At 42.6% G+C, this 20,844-nt stretch overlaps 1 protein-coding gene across 2 annotated transcripts in view; it reads left to right on the top strand.

The window, feature by feature from the left end:
- The window catches only part of SPON1 (spondin 1), a 273,983-nt gene that overhangs the window by 106,409 nt on the left and 146,730 nt on the right, over window positions 1-20,844 (top strand). For both annotated transcript variants that reach the window (XM_073808641.1, XM_019948110.3), the window contains exons 4-5: window positions 9,968-10,041; window positions 15,154-15,276. In XM_073808641.1, coding sequence (XP_073664742.1) covers window positions 9,968-10,041; window positions 15,154-15,276 — 197 coding nt within the window. The remainder of the gene's footprint in view (window positions 1-9,967; window positions 10,042-15,153; window positions 15,277-20,844) is intronic.

Genomic DNA, 20,844 nt, shown 5'->3' on the forward strand with positions numbered 1-20,844 from the left:
CCTGAATCCTGTCTGCAGACCCAAGATTAAGAACCCTAGGTTCAAGCCTTGGCCAGATCCTCTTAGATTCCAGGCGTGCAGTGATGTATAAGACACAGTCCCGGGGCCAGAGGGGCTCATAGTCTGGTGAGAGTTTATAGACGTGAAGAAGTTAGAGGGGAAAGCGAGGCAGGCACTGATTAGCAGTTTAAACGTATGAGGCATTATACAGTAGAATCATGGACCCAACAATATTACAGAAACAGTGAACTGTCGGTTGTCCCTTGAGTACTAATACCAGGTGCCAGTAATCGTATTACAAAATGCTGAAAAACATGCTAAGACTTACTGGGAAAAACAAAGAGTAATTTTTCAGGAATATCAAACCCTGTGTTTTTGTGTCCTTAAGAGAAAATGATTTTTTTGGCCTAAAGATGTATTGTGAGGTATTGCCTTCACCCCAGGCTCAAGGATTAGACATACATCTTTTTGCAAGGTTAAGAAATGCCATGGACAATTTAAGCCAGAGGGAGGAACCCGTCAAGGTTCAAAAGATCCTGAAAAAAATTGATAGTTTTGTATAAAACAATTAAAGGAAATGAGAAATGGTCCTGATCATTACCCAGAATGGCTTGTCAGAGCTTCCACAACTGGGACTATATGCTGCAGTCTATTTATTTTGTCCATGTGAGTTTATTTAAGATTTTTCCAACAGATGACAAATTTCCAGCCCGTGACCCAGCAGGTACCCCTAAGGGTTTCTACTGTTGCCTCAGTTGCAGCTTATAGGCACGGCAAAGCCCCCTCCAGAGAAAAAAGAATATTTCCCTTGCCTGTGTTTTCCCGTCAAACTCCCACTGCGCTGCCCCCCATGCCCACCCCTTTGCAGCCATATCTCTCTTCAGACTGGAGTGTACTGGCAGGCCTGTTGCTTTCTTCCTAGTCACTGCGAACACTGTCCCCTGCACCCCATTGAAAGTTCTACAAAAGGGCAGCATAACCTCCCACCAACCAAATCCAAGCCCTCTTTTAAGGCCTCATCTGGAGTGTTCTTCTCCCAGACTCTTCTGACCAAGGCATCCTTGCCCTCAATCCTACCTAAGCCCTTCCGTGGCTCCCCAAGGCAATATCCTGGTCAGCAGAACTTGCTCCGCCTTACCTTTTGAACTGTCCTCTTCTGTACTCCCACAATACTTTCTTCATTCCTCTTTCCATCAGGTAGTCATGCTTTTGAGAGGAGCATTCATTAGAAAACTTGACCAACGATGGTTTCAACAAATAAAGGTTTATTTATCTCATATAACAGGAAGGCTGGAGGTAGGTGACTGCTACCTAAATGATGTCATTGACAAGTGACAGCAGTTAAATGATGCCACAACCAGTGTCTCTGAGTTTTCTTTTTCTTTTCCTCATGGTCACAAAATGGCTGCCTTGTTTCACACATTGTGGTTGTAATCAAGGCTGGAAAAAGAAGGACAGGACAGGGTGGGTCATTAATTTCTTTTATCTGGAAAGCAAAGCTTTCTCAGAAGTTCTCTCCCCCATGCTGTCAACCTTCCCTTATGTTAATGGACCACATATGAATCACATGCTCCCTTCCCCAGCTGCAAGGAAGGATGGGAAAGTGGGAACAGGACTATCCTGATCGGCTTAGCTGGTACTACCCCTCGAAAAATGAGTGTTCTACAAGCATGGCAGATGGAAGGAGTAGATATTGGGTAGACTCTACTACTTGCTATGCAGTATTCTGATTCATATCTCTCAGGCTGTCCATTACTCAGTGTCACACATATTATATCTTGTTCATCTTTTTTTTTTTAATTTATTTTTGGCTGAGTTGGGTCTTTGTTGCTGTGCATGGGCTTTCTCTAGTTGTGGTGAGTGGGGGCTGCTCTTCATTGCAGTGTGCAGGCTTCTCATTGCGGTGGCTTCTCTTGTTGCAGAACACGGGCTCTCGGCACGTGGGCTTCAGCAGTTGCAGCTCACAGGCTCAGTAGCTGTGGCTCACAGGCTCTAGAGCGCAGGCTCCGTAGTTGTGGCACACGGGCTTAGTTGCTCCGCAGCATGTGGGATCTTCCCGGACCAGGGATTAAACCCGTGTCCCCTGCATTGGCAGGCGGATTCTCAACCACTGTGCCACCAGGGAAGCCCTGTCTTGTTCATCTTTTACCTCCAACTCCTAACACAGCTTCATGGCATCTACTCTGTTAAATAAAAACATGAGTAGATGAATGTCTGTCTGATTTTAATGACTCTCACATCTAAATTAGTTCTTTAAAAACATAACCCAGTTTTATCCTTTTCTTTTTACATTTCTCTTATGGTATGAAAGTCAATTCCTCATTATTAATTTTCCATTGGATTTTTAGGGGGTAAAATTTAAAGTTATAGAGTAATAGTATTGAAAAGACATATGATAAAGATGAGGTCTAAGATTGGACAATAATAAGAGAAAATGGAATCATAATAAGCTTGTTATCCTCAGGGTCATTCTAAGAAGAAATAAACTAAGTGCTAAAACTAGTTTTCCTCTAATTTTTGTTAAAATCAAAACCAGGGTTTTGTAGATCAACTTTGTTCAATAATGTGAATCAAAAACTCCAGAAATCCAATGACCATACAAGGTTGGGGATGGATTGTAGTCTTATTAAGAACCTAACTGACCTCTTAGCCAGATTCTGGTCATGACCTAGGCTATAAGTGTATGTACAGTGCTGCATAGAGCTGATTCCCCTGATTCAGGTTGAGAAGTCTGCCCAAAGATGGTGGCATTGCTTCCAAGGCCCGTGGATGGTGGACCTTCCGAGGAACTCTTAGGTGTGCAGCTCTAACTCCTGCAAAGAACTCATCCCTGGTTACAGACTCAGCCTCTGGGACTCCAAGTCCAGTTTCAGTGCCATCTTTCCAAGAAGTTATCATTCCTACCAATATTTCCCCCAACTCCACCTCTGGCCACCACCTCATCCCAGTCAGAAATGGCCACCTGCCTGAGTCAGGATCACACTTGTAGATGGTTCTCCAGTTGGGGTTCTAACATGAATTTATGGATTTCCAGAGTCATTTGGGATTGTTCTGTCTTAGAGTGTGGCAGCGTATCATAAGCACAGTTTCTTTAGAATGGCATGACCTGGCCCTCATCTAACCCTTTGGCACCAATTTTGTGTCCAGTCCCAAGCCTGGTGGATTGCATTAATGCCAATATCCTAGTTGTCACATTACACTGAAGTTTTGCAAATTGTTAGCATTGGGGAAACTAGGCAAAAAATGTACAGCCTCCCTGTATTATTTCTTACAATTGCATGTGCAGCTACAATTATCTCAATAGAAATTCCAAAACTTAAAAGATAAAATTCTTCCTTGCCCCTTCTGTCTTTTGTTTCAGTCACGGGGCGTCAGACGGGGAGTTTCAGATGCGGAATCAGTTAACTTACCTCCCTCTTTGTCAGTTTTCTCATCTGTAAAACAGGGATAATATTAGCGTCTACCTCATGGGGTTGTTGGGAGGATTCAATGAATTAATATCTATGAAGCACTTAGAAGTGTGTTTAACTGTTAAATAAACAGAAAATAAATAAAAGATCTTGTACTCAACCTTGTCTTTCTGGTCTGGATCCAGTAAGTTACTAAGTGCTTATAAATTTTTCTACGACGTTTCTCTTGGATCCTCTATTTCCACTGCCCCTCTGCCAATTCAGACCTTCGGGGTCATTGCCTCCTCTTGGAGCTTTGCCAAGGTGAAGTTAGTTCCTGCCCTTCTGCATCCTGTGGCTTCTCCTTTATTGCACTCAACATTGATTTCCTGTTTCCTTTTTCCGTCTCTCTTTTTCCCTGTTGGACTAGAAGGTCCTTCCTGGAAGGCACCATCTCTTACTTGTCTTTGAATCTTCAGCTCCTAGCAAAGTGCCTGACACAGAGTAAGTGCTCAGTGAGTGTTTCATGAATGAGTGATAATTGAGCAGAAATAATCTCCTGGCAGCTAGATTTTTTAGAATTTACTAGATTTGCTTCTTTGCAGTAATGGTAGACAACTGTACCAGTCTCTGAACCTATAGTTTTGTGACCTTACTGTTGGACAGCCGTGGAATTCTTGTGAGTCCCGGAGATAAAGCCCTGCAGATAAGCTTTCACTTTTCTTCTCCCATGGGCACATTACCATGAGCTGCCAGGAAGCCTGTTAACTCCTGGACACAGCTCCATTTCCTGAGATCCACATAAAACCATATAAAAGATTGGTTAAGAGTCTGGATCATGGAATGCACCCAGCTTCTGTAAATATTTGCTGAGTAACATGAGACCGTGATCAGATTAGCACTTGGCATCCTTGCAAAGTAAAATAAGGCAGATAGCCTCAGTTCCTGATGATGTTACCATTGCTATGACTTTAATATTTTATTCCTGCATCCTCCCACAGAATTGTTCTTTCATTGGGAAAAGGAAATAGATGTTATTTGTTATAAACTGGATCACTCCTTTGGAAAACATCCCTGAGATCAGAGACAAATTTTGTAAAGTATTCCAAGAAATGTTCAGTAATAGGGATTTTACTGGAATTGGGAAGAAGGTTGGCAGAAGTAGTCTGGAGACCGCAAACCTGAACTTCATTTTAGTCATTCATTATCTCTGCCTGAAGCAGTTGATCAAGATAACGCCCTCACTCCTCCCTCCGTAAGCAAAGGAGACAGACCTGACATCAATCATAATAATAGCTTTTATTTATTAAGTACTTTTATGTGTCAGGCACTTTGTTAGGGGCTGGTGATTTAACACCAGCAACAATAATGACTACCACTACTGAGTATTTACTCTGTGCAAGATGCATGTCGTAAGGACCTTACATGAATTATCCCTACGTGGCAGTGACCCAGCCCCTGAGGACCCATGTGTATTCTTAATTCATTTCGTGGCCTGATCTCTCCCAAGTCCTTCAGTTTCTGAGGTCTCCTTGTCCCTTTTCAGTGAGAACAGGGATCCCAGGCCTTTTCAGCGCTAGACAGCAAACCTACAACTTAGCCAGCTCTAACTTTCTTCCAACAGGCAAACTCCCCAAGGAAAAAGAACAGCAAATGAAGAAACTCATCAGACAGAAAAGAGCAGAGCATCTAAGAGATTCAGGATGGTGTTTCTGGAAATGTTCCACTTTAGGTTTAAAAGGAAACTTTTGAAATGATTAGTAAGTTATTTAGAACCTCAAAATTCTGAAGTTTGAGAAGCTAACATACTGAGAAATTTAATTTAGATTTCCTTAACACGTTCTTTCATGATAAGAGAGCATTCAGTATATCAGTATATAAATGCTATGCAACAGGACTGCCAAATTGCAACACAGAATGGGAGAAATTTGTCATTTTGAAATGCTGAGGGAATTCTTACTAACAGCATTCTCATCTTGTAAAGCTATTATTTTTCTGAACTGTAATATGATTTATAAATCTCTGCTGAGTTTTATACTTCTGAGGGGAACAGACTCGAAATGAAATGTATTTTTTCAGAATATAAAATTCTCTCAGGAGTTGACCAAATGAGGAGTAAAAAGAAACATCTTCTGCAACCAAGTGTTCCAAAGTCTTGGTCTCTGCTGGCATATCTGTGGGTGAATGTTGGCATTCAGAGTTCTGGGCTCAGCTAGACTCTCTTCTCATGCCACACACTTTCCCTGGGTGACATCGGCCACTCTAAAAGCTTTGATCCTGACTTCTGCCCCAGTGACTGCCATATCCATCCTCCCCACCCCTCAAGTCTCTCCTGAGTTACAGGTCCCTGTGTCTAACTACCCCCTACGACCACCATCATGCCCTACAGATAGCTCAATCTCAAACTCTTTCCTTTCCAAACTCTGTTCCTTCTACTTGAATCCCAGGATTGCAATGATACTAACATCTATAGAAATAAGTAAGGTACAGTTCCTGCTCTCAGGAAGCTTATAATCTAGCACAGGAGATAGAAAAGTAAACAGGCAATTATAATACAGGTTAATAAGTGCTGGGTAGGAGAAGCCCAAGTGGCTATGGCTCTCATAAGGAAGAACATCTAGGCAAGACATCAATCTGAAGGAAGTAACGTCTTAGTTGAGTATGAGTTAGGACTGAGAGAGAGAGAGAGAGAGAGAGAGTGTGTGTGTGTGTGTGTGGTGTATATTGAGGAATCACAAGGAAGGACAGAAGGAATCCCATGGACAGGAGCGCAAGGGTGTGAGATCATGAAGATATAGGATATGGTTTGGGTAGGGTGCTCAGGAGGGACTGGATAGAGATAAAGCCTGATCACCAGGGCCAGATCAGAACAAGCCTTGTATGCCACACTGGATCTGCGCAGAGTTTGAAATCCAAAGGGCACGGTCTAGAGGGTTGGCCAAGCTTGGACATGGGGATATATGCTCGTCTTTTCATGGAGAGCTTCAGGTGATCATGACCCAGGCTCCGGGGAGACCCACGGAAGTCTCAGCTCTCCACTGTGTGCTCCGTGAGATGCTAAAATAGATCCCCCCCAAATCAATTCGAGGTTACATTTTATAACAATACGTTCCTCACAGTGCAGTTATACTCTTTATAGGTAATCGTGTTTAGTCCTTACAAGCACTCTGAGCCTCAGACAGACCGTGGACTTTGGCAGTAGGTGGGAGGCGTCAAACCTTGAGCATGTTACTTAACCTCCCTGCATCTCAGTCATCGTCACCTGTAAGATTAGGGTGAAAATAGCCACAAACCCTCATCTTAATCCCTCTGAAAACAAGAGCATTTTGATAAGTTTGCTGAACTTGACCTAAACTGACGTGAAGCTATTTATAAGTTCTGTTTACTCTCGTAGTATGAATATTGTTACATTTTGTGGCAGAATATAGATATGTTTGATCATGGGGATGTTAATGGCCTATTGTTAATGGTTAATGGATGTTAATGGCCCATCTTAACTTCCTAATATTTGAAAAACTCTGAATTCAAAAACACATCTAGCCCAAGTGTTTTGATAAAGAGCTTGAGGATGTGTAGTACATGTAAAGCAGAAGGTATGTAAGATAATGTACATGAAGGGCCTCCCTAGCACAGTGACTAGCATGTAATAAGGGCTCAGAAATTAAAACTGTTATCAAAAAGAGGGCCAACTTGACTTTATAAAACAAGGCATGAAAGAAATAGAAATATCTTAAAGGAAATATGGCCCCTCAAATATTTATAATGATAGTTTTGGAAAATCTGGGGGTGATTTAATTTTTCTAAGCATCGTCATGCCTTTATATCATAGGGTTTGCCATTATTCTCCCACTCACAGCAGGAGGAAGAAAATTCAGAGTATTTGTTACCAGTGCTAGCAAAGACAGGTGATGGGAGATTCTGGGAGAGGAAAGAGCACAGGTAAGGGAGTGGTGGAGTGAAAGAGGTGTTCAGACAAGGGGGATAAACTTTGCATAGCCTAGAACCCAGGGAGCATGGCACAAAATGCCAACAAAGCCAGGGTAGTGTTTGGGGGAGGTTTTTATGAAGAGCCTTGACTACCATGGTAAGTTTGTACTTTATCCTGTAGTTCAGGTGTTTTGTTTGTTTGTTTTTTGGCCACCTGGCATGCAGGATCCTAGTTCCCCGACCAGGGATTGAACCCATGCCCCCTGCAGTGGAAGCACGGAGTCCCAACCGCTGGACCGCCAGGGAAGTCCCAGATCAGGTGTTTTCAAACCATTTTATCAAGAGACTTTTATTGAAACAAAATTTGATTTGCGTGGGAGCTCCGTGTGCTGCAACCACATAGCAATCCGTTTTTATTCTGTGGTCCAAAGGCTCTTTCTTTTTTTTTTTTTGCGGTATGCGGGCCTCTCACTGTTGTGGCCTCTCCTGTTGCGGAGCACAGGCTCCGGACGTGCAGGCTCAGCGGCCACGGCTCACGGGCCCAGCCGCTCCACGGCATGTGGGATCTTCCCGGACCGGGGCACGAACCTGCGTCCCCTGCATCGGCAGGCAGACTCTCAACCACTGCGCCACCAGGGAAGCCCCCAAAGGCTCTTTTAAAAGGGCAGAACTGATCATCTCACTCCTCATGGCACATTCCCCAAGGACTTCTCATCAAGCTGGGAGTAAAATGCCATCTTCCTGCAGGCTCTGGGCGATGTGGCCCTGCCCACCTCCCCAGCTCATCTCACACCTCCCTGGCTTAGCACTCGTGGGTTCTCCAGTGAGCTGCAGCCCTCCCCACCTCAAGGATCTTACAAAGCATGCCCTCTCCTTTGCTTCTCCATCGCACTTGCCTAATTAGCTTCTACTCATTCAAATCTAAGCTCAGCCACCTTTTCTGGGAGGAACCTTTCCTGGCTTGGTCAGGAACCCTTGTGATACACTCTCCCACGCCCTGTGGATGTCTCCATTCATTAACTGAGGGTTTAGTTGTTTGATGCTTTCTCCCCACTATTCTGTCAACTTTGAGAATGGGAAGTGGCCCCGTTTGTCTTGTTCATGACAGTGTCCCTGGCCAACGCCTGGTCGCTAAGCACACCTCCAGCAATTATTTGTTGAAAATACACCAGCAAATACAACAGGAAGACAAATGGGAGAGGAGGCTGCTTTGGGTTGAAATGAGGTTGGAACCTTTGTTTGAAGCAAGAACGTGGGGCCTGGGATACTTCCCACTAGGCCTACTCCTTGCCCTCCACAGGGGTCCCTGAGGCAATTTCACTGGGGAACATTCTGGAAGCACTGTGGTGGGTGATGGGATACTCCAACTAACAGAAGGCTTTGTTATTTGGCTTTGAGGCGAGTGTTCTCCAGAGTGTTCTCTTGGCCCAAAGAAACATTCTGCTTGATGGTCAACAGAACGGATAAATAATCATAGTAGCTTGTGTCAATAGGAAGTACATTTCATTCAGTTATTTCAACATCTCTTCTCTCTTGGGTGGGGAAAGACTGTAAAAGACATTAATAGGCTGGCCTCAATTTTACTTTTTTGTGAAAGACTGAGTGTACAGTAGACATTTCTTTGGAAAGTCGTTTTGGCCTAGGCCCAGACCATCGAGAGAGCCACCTCTGTGCTCTGCATGCAGATCTATGCACACTTGGGCCCATTCCTGGGTCTGCGATCACGTGACACAGGGCAGCTTGTGTGACTATCCCTGGTTCAGTGTGGTCAGCTGTGATAACGTCGAGGGCTCCCTTTATCTGTTAAACAGGGAAAATCAAAGTGAAAATTACCTTTTGATTGGATAACATTGCTGAAGAAAATCAATAGAAATGGCTCAGGATCCGCCGGCACCATCTCAGTGTTGTGGTGTGGACTTTCAAATTGCTGGAACACTGGGTTTCAGGCCTCTTCAAGGCCAGCTGAAAATAAACTGCAGAGTCGTATGTCTGTGCAATCCTAGATTAAAGAGAAAATATATGCTGGCCAAAAGCAAGTCATTTTTCAACCTCAAAATATTCTTTCCAAATTCTAAGATCCTATGTTTGACATGTTTAAGAGGGAGACATAACAGCTGAAGTTGTCTTTGTTCAGCGCGTAGGAGATAGTTTCGTCTAGTCTTTCAGGAAAGATAGAGAATGACATTTTCAGAACAAATCAAAATATATTTTTAGGGTTTTATTTTCCCCTTCAGGAAGAGAAATTGACATGCTTTCCTGATTTGAATTTATTTGATCTATAAATGGCCTCAATAATTTGATACGAAACTAGAGTAAATGAACCACTGAGAAAAGTTATTGAAAATGCTGTTAGTTCACCTCCCTACCTTAATAATAATATGAGCGCCACCAACACCACCGCCATGACTAATATTTATTGAGTGGTTTCTAGCTGTATGCTGAACTCTTGACATACATTTTCTTATTTAGTTCTCATAGCAATCCTGGGAGGTAGATATTATTCTTAATGCCAGTTTTCCAATGAGGAAACTGAGTCACAGAGTGTTGGGGGCACTCCCCCAAAGCCACACAGCTGTAGGTGGACAAGCTGGGATCTGACATCCTCCAGACTTGCCCTCCTCACCATGTGCTTGTGTCCTCTCTCCCCACAGGGCTAGCATCGTACAGAAACGCATCATTTATTTTCAAGATGAGGGCTCTCTGACCAAGAAACTTTGTGAACAAGGTAAGGATTTGTGGACGTGTGGGTGAGAGAGGGCTAGAGACATGGAAGGTGGCTCATTGAGTCCAAGCATTCAGCTGCAGGAATTAAGGCAGTTGGGCTTTCTGAGCTCCTCTGGGTTTTGTGTCCTCACGTAGCTCCAGTTTTTAATCTGGCTGTGTGCTGTGGGTAATTGGATCTGCCTTAAACTCTAATTACTCAGCTTGATTCCCTGGGTAGGAGATATGTACCTTATATTGGTGTCGTCGTCTCCTTATTTTTGTGAAACAGTGATTATTCTGAAGAGGTTCCTTGGAATAATTCACAGGACTTAATTAAGGAACGCACCATTGTGTACCTTTAAAAAGTCTGTTAACAGTTGTCTGGAGTAATCACCAGCAGGAACTTTTGGGGCACCCAGGCAGGAAGGGGGGGATTTTCTCTAGGGAAATGGGGATGTCCAGGGGTCATTGACGTTGTGATCTCACCTCATTCAAGGATCTCGTCCTTGGATGTGCAGGCTCATCAACTCCCTCTCCTTGAACGTGTTCTAACAAAGCTTATAGGGACCAAGTAGATGGAGGAGGTTGGAGCAGAGTCCTGGATTCAGATTCAGCTGACTTTCAAATCCTGCCTCTGCCCTTCCTTGTCATGCAACTTTTTTTTTTTTTTTTTTTTTTTTTGCGGTACGCGGGCCTCTCACTGTTGTGGCCTCTCCGGTTGCGGAGCACAGGCTCCGGACGCGCAGGCTCAGCGGCCACGGCTCACGGGCCCAGCCGCTCCGCAGCATGTGGGATCTTCCCGGACCGGGGCACGAACCCATGTCCCCTGCGTCGGCAGGCGGACTCTCAACCACTGCGCCACCAGGGAAGCCCTCATCATGCAACTTAATGTATGTAAAATAGTACCGTGCCTCCTTGGTACATAGTAAATATATATATTGATATGTATATTGATATGTACACATACATATATACACACATACATATACACACTTATATACACACATACATACATATATACACATACATATATATATTATATATGTGTATGTGTTAGCTATTGTTATCTACAGCCCAAAGCTTATTTATTAATCTACCATGAAAAATTAAAGTTTGAAACATCCAAATGTGTTTAGAAGTCATTAGAGAACTAAATAAATATGGAAAATGTTCTGAAATTATACATCTTCACTCTTTCATTTCTATTAATTTGTGCAGACTTTTTTTTTTACATTTAGATCAATTTGCGTTTTCAGAAGAAATCATTCTGTTTCCAGCAAATTGTAAGCTACTAAGAAAAAGAAAAGTTGATAAAGGTCTTCTGGGAAAATAATAATAAGAGCTATTTTCTTTTAGTGCCCGCTACATGCCAGGCACCATTCTAAGCACTTCACATGCCTTAATCATGTAATCTGCATAACAATCCTATATGGTAAAGACTATTATATCATACCTATTTTATAAATGAGAAGCCTGAGACATGAAAAGTTTAAAGAGCTCACTCAGCATGATACACCTAGTGGGGGAGGTCAGAGTTTGGACCTAGGAGCCATTGCCCTAACCACTGCCTTTCTATCAGAGTGTCTACCTCCCAATTCAGTAGCTTGGATTGTTACTTTGAGTAGATCAAAGCATAGGTCTCCCTATAGATGAGCTGGAGCAGAAACTAGGTCCTATGTGGAGGACTTCTTGGAGAGCATGGAAGGAGCTAAAGGGTGAGAGAGTTGGCTGCCCTGCATTAGTGTCATGCCTGCCAAAGACGCCAGAGAGCTGCAACCTGTGGGCCAGCGCCCTGGGCAGTTTCCAGGTGGGCATCACCATGCATGGCTGTTGAGGCTTTCCTGTATTTCATAGTCCACAGATTCACTTAGCCTTTCCCCAGATCCAGAACTTCTCAACTCTTGAGGCTCTTGGTTCCTGATGGACAAATCCCATCCCTGCCCAGCCTCCATGAGATGACATCCAGGTCCTGTGGGTTAGAGTTGTGGCTATTCTAGCTCACCTCTTGGTTGGCTAATCATGGCCACTGTGGTGAGGTTTTGTTAGTTTGACTCTCAGAGGACAGCCTTATTTCCCAGATTCGAGGGTACCTAGAAGACACTTCACTGTCAGCCCCATGTACTGACAGCAACCATCAGCTAAATTGCACTTTCCAAAGCCTCAGTCCTGATGTTGTGAAAGCCTTGTCTAAGCTATGAATATGCTAACATTCTGCGGATACAGTGTCAATAAAATGACCTTGCAAATCTCTATTGGTTACCACTTCTGAAGCAGAGATCCTATCAAAATGACTAAGCACGAATCTGTATAAGAAGACCTCTTTCCAACAGCAACTTTGTGGACAAAAAAAGACCCGGCAGGACCTGGGCGATAGGATCATTAGGTGCTGTTGTATATGATCCCTGGAGACAGCAGACCCATGAGGAAATCCATCAGTTAGCAAAGCAGATCCTGTACAGAAAGTCTTTAAGATATAAGCATAGAGCAAAGGGATTTTTCTTAAATGTGTATGCCCACTTGATTATCTCCAGCTCTTTCATTAAGGTATTCATACTCTTTGTTAAGTCAAATCAAATCTATCAAGGAAAGGAAGAGAGAAACTAGTGTCTATTTTTTTTTCCCCCGTTGAAGCTATTTATCCATAGGGGAAAATTAAGAATTGCACAGATTAAAAGCAATGGCAATCGTTATTTTTTAAAAGAAACATAAAACATTAAGCTACTTACATTTAAAAACAGAGGAACATAAAATATTCCAAAAGGTGACCTATAATAAACAAATGCACACATATACTCACTTTAATACCATGTCATAGACAATTAAGGGAGAGAGACAAAGAGAGGAAAAGATGAAGGGAAAATCAGAGATGAGAGGAAAATGTGGGCAGAGAAGGGATCATGAGAAAAAGAAGACAAGGGAAGAGGAGCAAAGAATAAAGGATGACAGTAGAAAAGAAAACTGATGGATTAAGAGTAGAAATGAGGGGGAGGGGACAGCTTGGGAGATGCTGCAGGGCCTGCAATTACCTGTATTGGGCAAGCCCTGCACTGTTAGGAGAAGAGGGGTAAGTTAACACTTGTTATCACTTCCCTTTGAAAACCTGATTCATTTTCAGTGGGCTTTTTCTCAGTAGGAAACAGTTATGTCTGTTTTTATTTTCAAACTTAGAAATTTATTTTTTAAATGGAAGCTTATTTTCCTTTGGAATTCCAAAAGGTTTATTATAAGTGCATTCCCTTGAACCCCTGGGCGCATCTTTAAGTTCACTACTTATATCTGAGAGCCCTTTTGATAAGGTAAAGCTACCAGTTTGCCTTATTTTGGTTTTTTGAGAGATTATTGCTGCCTCCTTTACAGCACTGAGTAGTTACAATTGAAACCCCAGCATGTATCTCTTAGCTCTGAATTCCTTTCTCAAAACTAATTTAGTTTTTTTTTAACAACGTAGGTGATCATAATGGAAATGTGAAAAGGAAGAACCTTCAGGAGTTACTCATATACGCTACCTTTCCTGAAATATAGTCAACAGGGCTTGTCCCTTAAGTATCAAAGTGGCTCACACAGGCATCAGATCTGGACTTCGTGTACATGAGGCAGTGGGAAGATTTCTCCTAACACAAACAACGCTCTAGCCTCTTCCTAGTGTACAAAAAGTAGGCAAACAATGATCTCTGTTTGGGGTGCCGTCAGATCTCTTCTTTAGAGATTCTGGAGCCATGTAGGGAGGTAATTTTTCAAATGTACCATTCTTCATTTGAAAAAGCAAAAAGAGAAACACACACCAATTTCTCTCATTGGTGTTTATGCAGACCTATCCAGCAGGAGGTCTCTCCCGCAGTGATATAGTGTAGAGGTTAAGAGCATGGGCTGTGGACTCAAAAACACCTGAGCTCCAGTTCTGCCTACACCACTTACTAACCCTGTGGCCTTGGACTGGTCACCTAATGTGCCTCAGTTTCATGATCTATAAAATGGGGTTAACCAAAGTCCTGACCTCCTAGGTTTGTCAGGATCAAATGGGACAATATATGGAAAGGGATCAGCACGTATGAAGACTCTATACAATATAGTTCTTATTACAATATCCCATACTTTTGTCTCCATCCTCAAACCCAGAATTCGCTTCTTCCACCCATCACTGGTTTTGCATATTCAAACCAAATGAACCCAGTGAATTCCATAAGGAAGACTTGTAAAATGCTCTTCCTAACACTCAAAAAGATTTTTATACTCTTTGTTGCTGCTCTTTATATAATAGTTAAGAATAAATGTCCAACTTGCAAAAAGAGAGAGAACATTTATGTTAATACTTCCAGAGGAAGCAAAGAAAAAGCAATTGCAGCAAGTTGCATCTGTAGACATTGTTTCATCTTGCAGGAAGCAGAACAGACCAAAAGCAACAATGCACAGTTAGGGGTGTGGGCTTGACAGTCGGAAATACTGAATTTATTCATGTAATCTTTCTCCACTTATCAGCTATTCGCAGTTAAAAGTGGGGGCGGATTGGGAATCTTGAGTTTTTCCCGGCTGCTTCTATGCTCAGAAGTAAACCTGAATTTATGGACATATTCCCAAACCCCCAACGCTCCCAGTAAACTCTCTGAAAGCTTGATAAGAAGTGACGTGACTATACATGCATATCTTTTTAGAAATAATTTTCAGCAGTTCTTCACATCCCTCTGCTTGTTCTCATTTCTCTCCTTCAAAGCTTTTTCTGGTCCTGGCAATTTGGCCCCAGAGAATATTCCTTAGAGAAAACACACACAGGCATATTCCTCTTAAAATTTGGTGGAGAAATCCTGTTGTGGGAGGGGTGGGGAAGGAGATTTGGACCCAGAAAATATATCAAGATGGACCCCCATCCCAAATATTCTACCTTATTGGTCCCATAGGTCTCCTCACATTATTAGAACAAAAGTTCTGATGTTTTTTTAATTTGCAAAATATATAGTTATCACCCTTAGAGGTATATAAAATCCTTTATAGCTGGACCTGGTTCTGAGTTATTAATCGGTGAAAACTGTACCTCATCTTCTTTTCCCAAGCCTTCAAGACAGAACGAGACCGAGATGGTGCTGTCCTATAAATGACTCACCGCTGCTTCCTAACTTGGTGACTTTCCTGACTCTTTCAGACTCCACGTTTGACGGGGTGACTGACAAGCCAATCCTAGACTGCTGCGCCTGTGGAACTGCCAAGTACAGGCTCACGTTTTATGGGAACTGGTCTGAGAAGACACACCCAAAGGATTACCCTCGTGAGTAGAACAGCTTCCTTATGGGTTGGGGGAGAGGGTATTGCAAAGTTCTGGTTGTGGGATATACTAGCTTCTCCTTCTTACCAATCAATGCCTTCATGAAACACATTCCAAGAAAGCGAATTCATCGAGACAGGCAGATATAATAGTCGGATGCTTTCAGCTTCTTTGCAGAGCATTGGTCTAAGTGTTTTCTTATCTGTGATTTTAAAAAATATTCCTGAGGTCATGCTGCTTCTCTTCAGGTCAGGTATTTGGTAACCTCAGTGCTCCTGAAGTGGCTCTGTCCATACAACCAGCCTATTTGTTCTGGAAAGAACTGGCAAAAGGGACCACCTGCTCTTGACTGCGCAGGCCAAGGTCAACAAATACTCAACGTCCTCAACCATAGCGTGTATTGGTAATATATCAGGTACCGCCTTAGAATCCTTATTACACCATGCTCCAGGTAGCCAGTACGAATCCAGGAGAGTTGTCAGGCAGCCCCAAACTTGCTGTTTTAGAGTAAATCCTTAATCAGGACCCTACCAACCCCCTTTTATCAAACAGTTGTCTCATCAGATGCCTAACATGTGGCAGACACTGTGATAAACACTAGGGATATGAGAGTGAATAAAAAAGACACAACCCATCTTCTCATGCAACTCAGAGATTAATGGGGAGACAGACACTAATTAAATAATCACACAAATGATATGAAAATTATAACTGTGAATAGTGAGCTTACTGAGTGGTAAGCAGTTTTACATAGGTTGTCATTTCATCCTCAAAATAACCTTTTGTGGGCTTTTGTGAATGAGCTCACTGGAGATCACAGAGACATCACGATTTGCCCCTAGTCCAACGTAAGTACAATCGTCCCTTGGCGTTCGAGGGGGATTGGTTCCAGGACTCCTGCAGATACCAAAATCCGTGGATGCTCAATCCCGTATATGTGAAATGACGTAGTGTTTGCATAAAACATAGGTAGATCCTCCCGTATACTTTGTCATCTCTAGATTATTTATAATACCTAGTACCATGTAAATAGTTGTAAATACAGTGTAAATGTTAGGTCAGTAGTTATTGTGTGGAAAATTCAAGTTTTGTTTTTTGAGACTTTATGGAATTTTTTTTTCAAATATTTATGACCCGTTGTTGGTTGAATCTGCGGATGCAGAACCCTCAGAATGAATGGCTAATGGTAGTGGATCCAAGGGGCAGAAGGGGTTTGTCAGGCTCCTTGTCCTGCCTTTCATTTGGATTGCCTTTGAGACCCAGTGTAGCCCATTCTTTCTAACTGTGGGTGGCAGGATGTCCATGTGTGGCACTGAGCGTGTTTTGGTTCATTGTGTGTTTTAGTCTTGTTCACTTCACTTTGGAGTTGCCGCAGCTGGGAGAGAACAGGGAGGCTGGAGAAAGAAACTAAAAAGAGGGTTTTGGGTCGGCCCCAAAGGGAGGGGGGCAAAGGGTACGTGGTTGGGACTTAAGAAGACCCAGTCTAGACCATAACCTCCATGGTCCTCAAACAGCCCACCCAGAGGGGACTCCATTTCTTGGCAGATCAAGAACCTTATTGTTTAATTTTAGCCACATGTAATCAAGGCTGGAGATCTTAGAAGCCTCATATTAGTTCATTCTTCTGACTCTGGTATTCAGCTTGATCTACTTCAGCTGATGTGGGAGACCTGTGTGAACAAACTTGGACTCTCTGCCTGGAGAGGAAAAAACCACTTGGAACAAGCATGATGGAAAAAATTTCCTCTAGTGCCTCCCATCCACTAACCCAGAGGAAAGAAAATGTTAGGGGCCTATTACTCATCTTTTGTAATCCTAAGGCGTTTCTTGCTCTTTTCTGTTCTGACACTGTTATTTCCCAGAATTTTTTTAAGGGTACAGACCATTGTTTCTGGGTCTTTAGGCCAAATCAAGTACAAAGCTATACAGAATTTCTGCGGAGTTGTTGGGAGTTTCTTAATATGTGTAGCAGACCTGTGTTTCAAGTACCTCAAAATTGTTTCATTGTCAGATGTCAGAGTGTGTCCTAATTTTTGGTTGGAAAAAAGTTGGTCACTATGTTCAGAAGAGCATTTATCACATCATACTGTAATTATTTCTTCAGGAGCCTTTCTTCTCCACCAGACTGAGAAGTCCTCCAGGACAAAAGCCACGACATGCTCATCTTTCATTCTTAGCGCCTGCAAGTGCCTGGGGCCTTCCCAAGTACTGGGTACTGATTGTTGGACTCAGAGTGGCATTCACCATGACCCGGGAGGCAGATTTTTAGCCCACATTAGTCACGATGGTCAGTATCAAGCAGGGACAGGACCAGACTTTCCCTGGAGGGAAAGGGATGGACTTGGGCACTAGGGGCACTGGAGACAATTGGAAGGGCACAAAAAGGTGCCCTTCAAGGTCTAATCAGGACCGTGAGAATTCAATATTCACAAAAGTGATTTCTGCCAATCTTAGGTAATAGACGACTTTCATTTTACCCCTCCAGGGATGATTCTGTCTTGATAACCAACCCTGGCCATTTAGCCCAATTAAGTCATGACACTTCTCAACGGTAGTGCAAGCTGATAACATGACAGGTCCTCCTCTTATTAATTACTCGTCCCAAATTCCACTTTCTCTGCAAGCATCTCAGAGCAGGGCCCTTTTTATGGGCTTAAGAATTATTGAGAACTCCAATATGCTTTTGTTAATATGGATTGTATCTCTCAATATTTCACCATCTCAGAAATTAAAACAGAACATTTTAAATATCACTTATTATTTAACTTTAAAAGTAACATATAATGAATTAGCAGTGATTAAATTATTACATGTTAACATATTTTATGAAAATAACTATATTGTCCAAACGAAAGAAATTTAGTAAAAAGGGCATCATTGTTTTACATTTTTGCAAATCTCTTTAATGCCTGGTTTAATGGAAGACACCTGGATCCTCATATTTGCCTCTGCATTTAACATGTTGCGGCATTTTTTTTTTTTGGCTTAAGTATATGAGAAAATTCTGTCTCACACAGATATGTAATTGGAAATGGGAAGAATATTTAAATAACCTTTTCAGATAATTACAGATAATCTTCTTTGATGCTACACCAAAACTCTGCAAATGGTAGTTTCTTAAAGGAGAATTACAATATAGAATGTGAAACGGTATCAACGAACTTATACTCTGTTACATTAAAATGCGTTGCTTTCCGCTTGCCCTTTGAATGCATCTTTCACAAATGAATGATTTTATAACATCATCTATTGGTCATTTGGAAAATATTGGTTTACTGAGTTATGCAGATCATCCAGATATTGAGACATTTCATTATGCAACATCAAAAATCATACTCGTTTAAAAAAATCGTATTCATTAAGATCACTTCCAATTTCATCAGTAAAGTGTTTAAGTATTGAAAAGCTATCAAATTCATGGCGGTGGATACAAGTTTCCCAAGATCCCAAGTTTTGCGTGAAAGCTCAAATTTTATCATTGACAGCAAATACCGTCAGGTGTTTTTCTTGAAGTGACAGGCTGATTTCAATTTTTAAGAAAATGTATGCCAAATTCTTAAGGCTGAATAACCATAATCTGTCATTTGTTCTTTCAAGTAAAAATGATGTTTTATGACAATGAAATTGTCCAGCTTGCACCTCAAGGAATTGCACAAGTGCTTTTCTTCAAGACAGTCCCAGTACTCAGTATATAGCAGAAGGGCTTTATGTGTATTTCCCAATTAGTCACGCAGAATAATAAAAACATGTGGACTCAAAGGTAGAGAGTTAATAACATTAATAATGTTTATTGTTTCATCAAGGCCATTCGTAAGTGAAACTGACTTTTGGGGTTTTTGTTTGCAGCAAGTCCCTGGCAGTGAGGAATACATTAATGACTAATACAATGCAAGGCCATTGCCTTGACCCGCACTGAGTGCCAGCAGTTTGACTCATGATTGCTTTTGCCCCGTCAGTGTTGATGTCGACACATTACAAAAGGCAAATTTTGTCTTAGTATTATTATGAAAATAGTTTTCACCTCGTAGGTCCCTCTGGAAGGGCCGGGGGCGGGGCGGGGCGGTGTGGGGGGGGTGGTCCCAAGGGTCTGTAACCACGCTTGAGAACCTCTGCAATAGGATAAGGTAGCAGCCTAAGGGGTCTGTCCTTCAGTCATCCTTGGGAACTTGCCCTTGAGAATTCACATTGGACTCTGCACCCTGTGCTTTCAGCCCTGTCTTGTGGTGGGTCACATCTGCAGGTGGCTCTTCTCAATCATTATACAAACTGGTCTATTCCAGATGCTGTTTCTGGGGTTCCCTCTCTTGGAAAACAAAGTATTCTCTGTATCCATGATACCCCTCTCTCTTGGAGGAGCTAGGCCTGAGGTAAGGAAGGCAGGAAGATGGTATAAATGACCTCTGGCATTCCCTCCGATTGTAATGCCATAAATCACTGCTGGCCATCTGGAAATACTGAAATCTTTTTTTTTATTCATTCAATCATTAATTCATTTATTTGCTAAGTGAAATCTTCTTTTTTTTTTTTTTTTTGCGGTATGTGGGCCTCTCACTGTTGCGGCCCCTCCCGTTGCGGAGCACAGGTTCCGGACGCGCAGGCTCAGCGGCCATGGCTCACGGGCCCAGCTGCTCTGCGGCATGTGGGATCTTCCCGGACTGGGACACGAACCCATGTCCCCTGCCTCGGCAGGCGGACTCTTAACCACTGCGCCACCAGGGAAGCCCAGGGAAATCTTTTTAAAACACTACTAAGTGAGTAGTATCTAGAAATCCATTTGAAGGCTGGATCATGCAAGTTTTACCTCCTAATTTTATAAGTAAAAAAAAAAAAAAACCCAAGCACCAAAAAAAACACAAAAAAATTAAGGGCTCAGGTCACGTAGCCAGAGAGAATTCAGAACCAAAATCAAAGCTCAGATCTTCTGTTTCCCTTTTGCCTTCCTCTGGGGGCTGTCACAAGGCAGTCTTCTCTCCTCTGCAGTAAAATTAAATCTCTCATTCACAAAGCATCTTTTAATAAGGCCCTGCTATACCACCATGGTCTCAACTGCTACCAAATTCTGAATAGCTTGGCCGCACTCTACGAAGACCTGGGCTGTGGAGAGCATAACTTAAGAAATCAGAGGTCTGGATTCGCTGAGCCTGAGCTGAGCTCCGGAACCCTGCAGTGTTAGGAGAAGGGCATGCCCCCCAGGGTCTGTCCTTGGTACTGCGAGTCTGTTGTGCTCCAGGAGCTTTTGTTCTTTACAAGAACATGGTGACCAGGCAGTGTTACCGCATAGGGATGTCCCAGGGGCTGGAGATATGCCCAGTCTTCACCAGGAGATTGGGAGTTGCCTAACAGATGCTGAGTCTCTTTGCTCTCTTACTCTGAACACAGCGTCTGAGTTTTTGACAAATGCTTCTACCCCACAGAGACTCTGTAATCTCCCATGACAACGTCAACTGCATAACTTCCCCCATTTTTGATATAGCGTCGATTTTAACACCATTTGACAAATACACATGACGAAAGGGACATTTTTTTCCAGGAGCCAATTATTTTTTTCATTTGGCAATACATTGCCTAGAA

Source organism: Tursiops truncatus, chromosome 8 (assembly GCF_011762595.2).
Source record: "Tursiops truncatus isolate mTurTru1 chromosome 8, mTurTru1.mat.Y, whole genome shotgun sequence".
NCBI lineage: Eukaryota > Metazoa > Chordata > Mammalia > Artiodactyla > Delphinidae > Tursiops > Tursiops truncatus.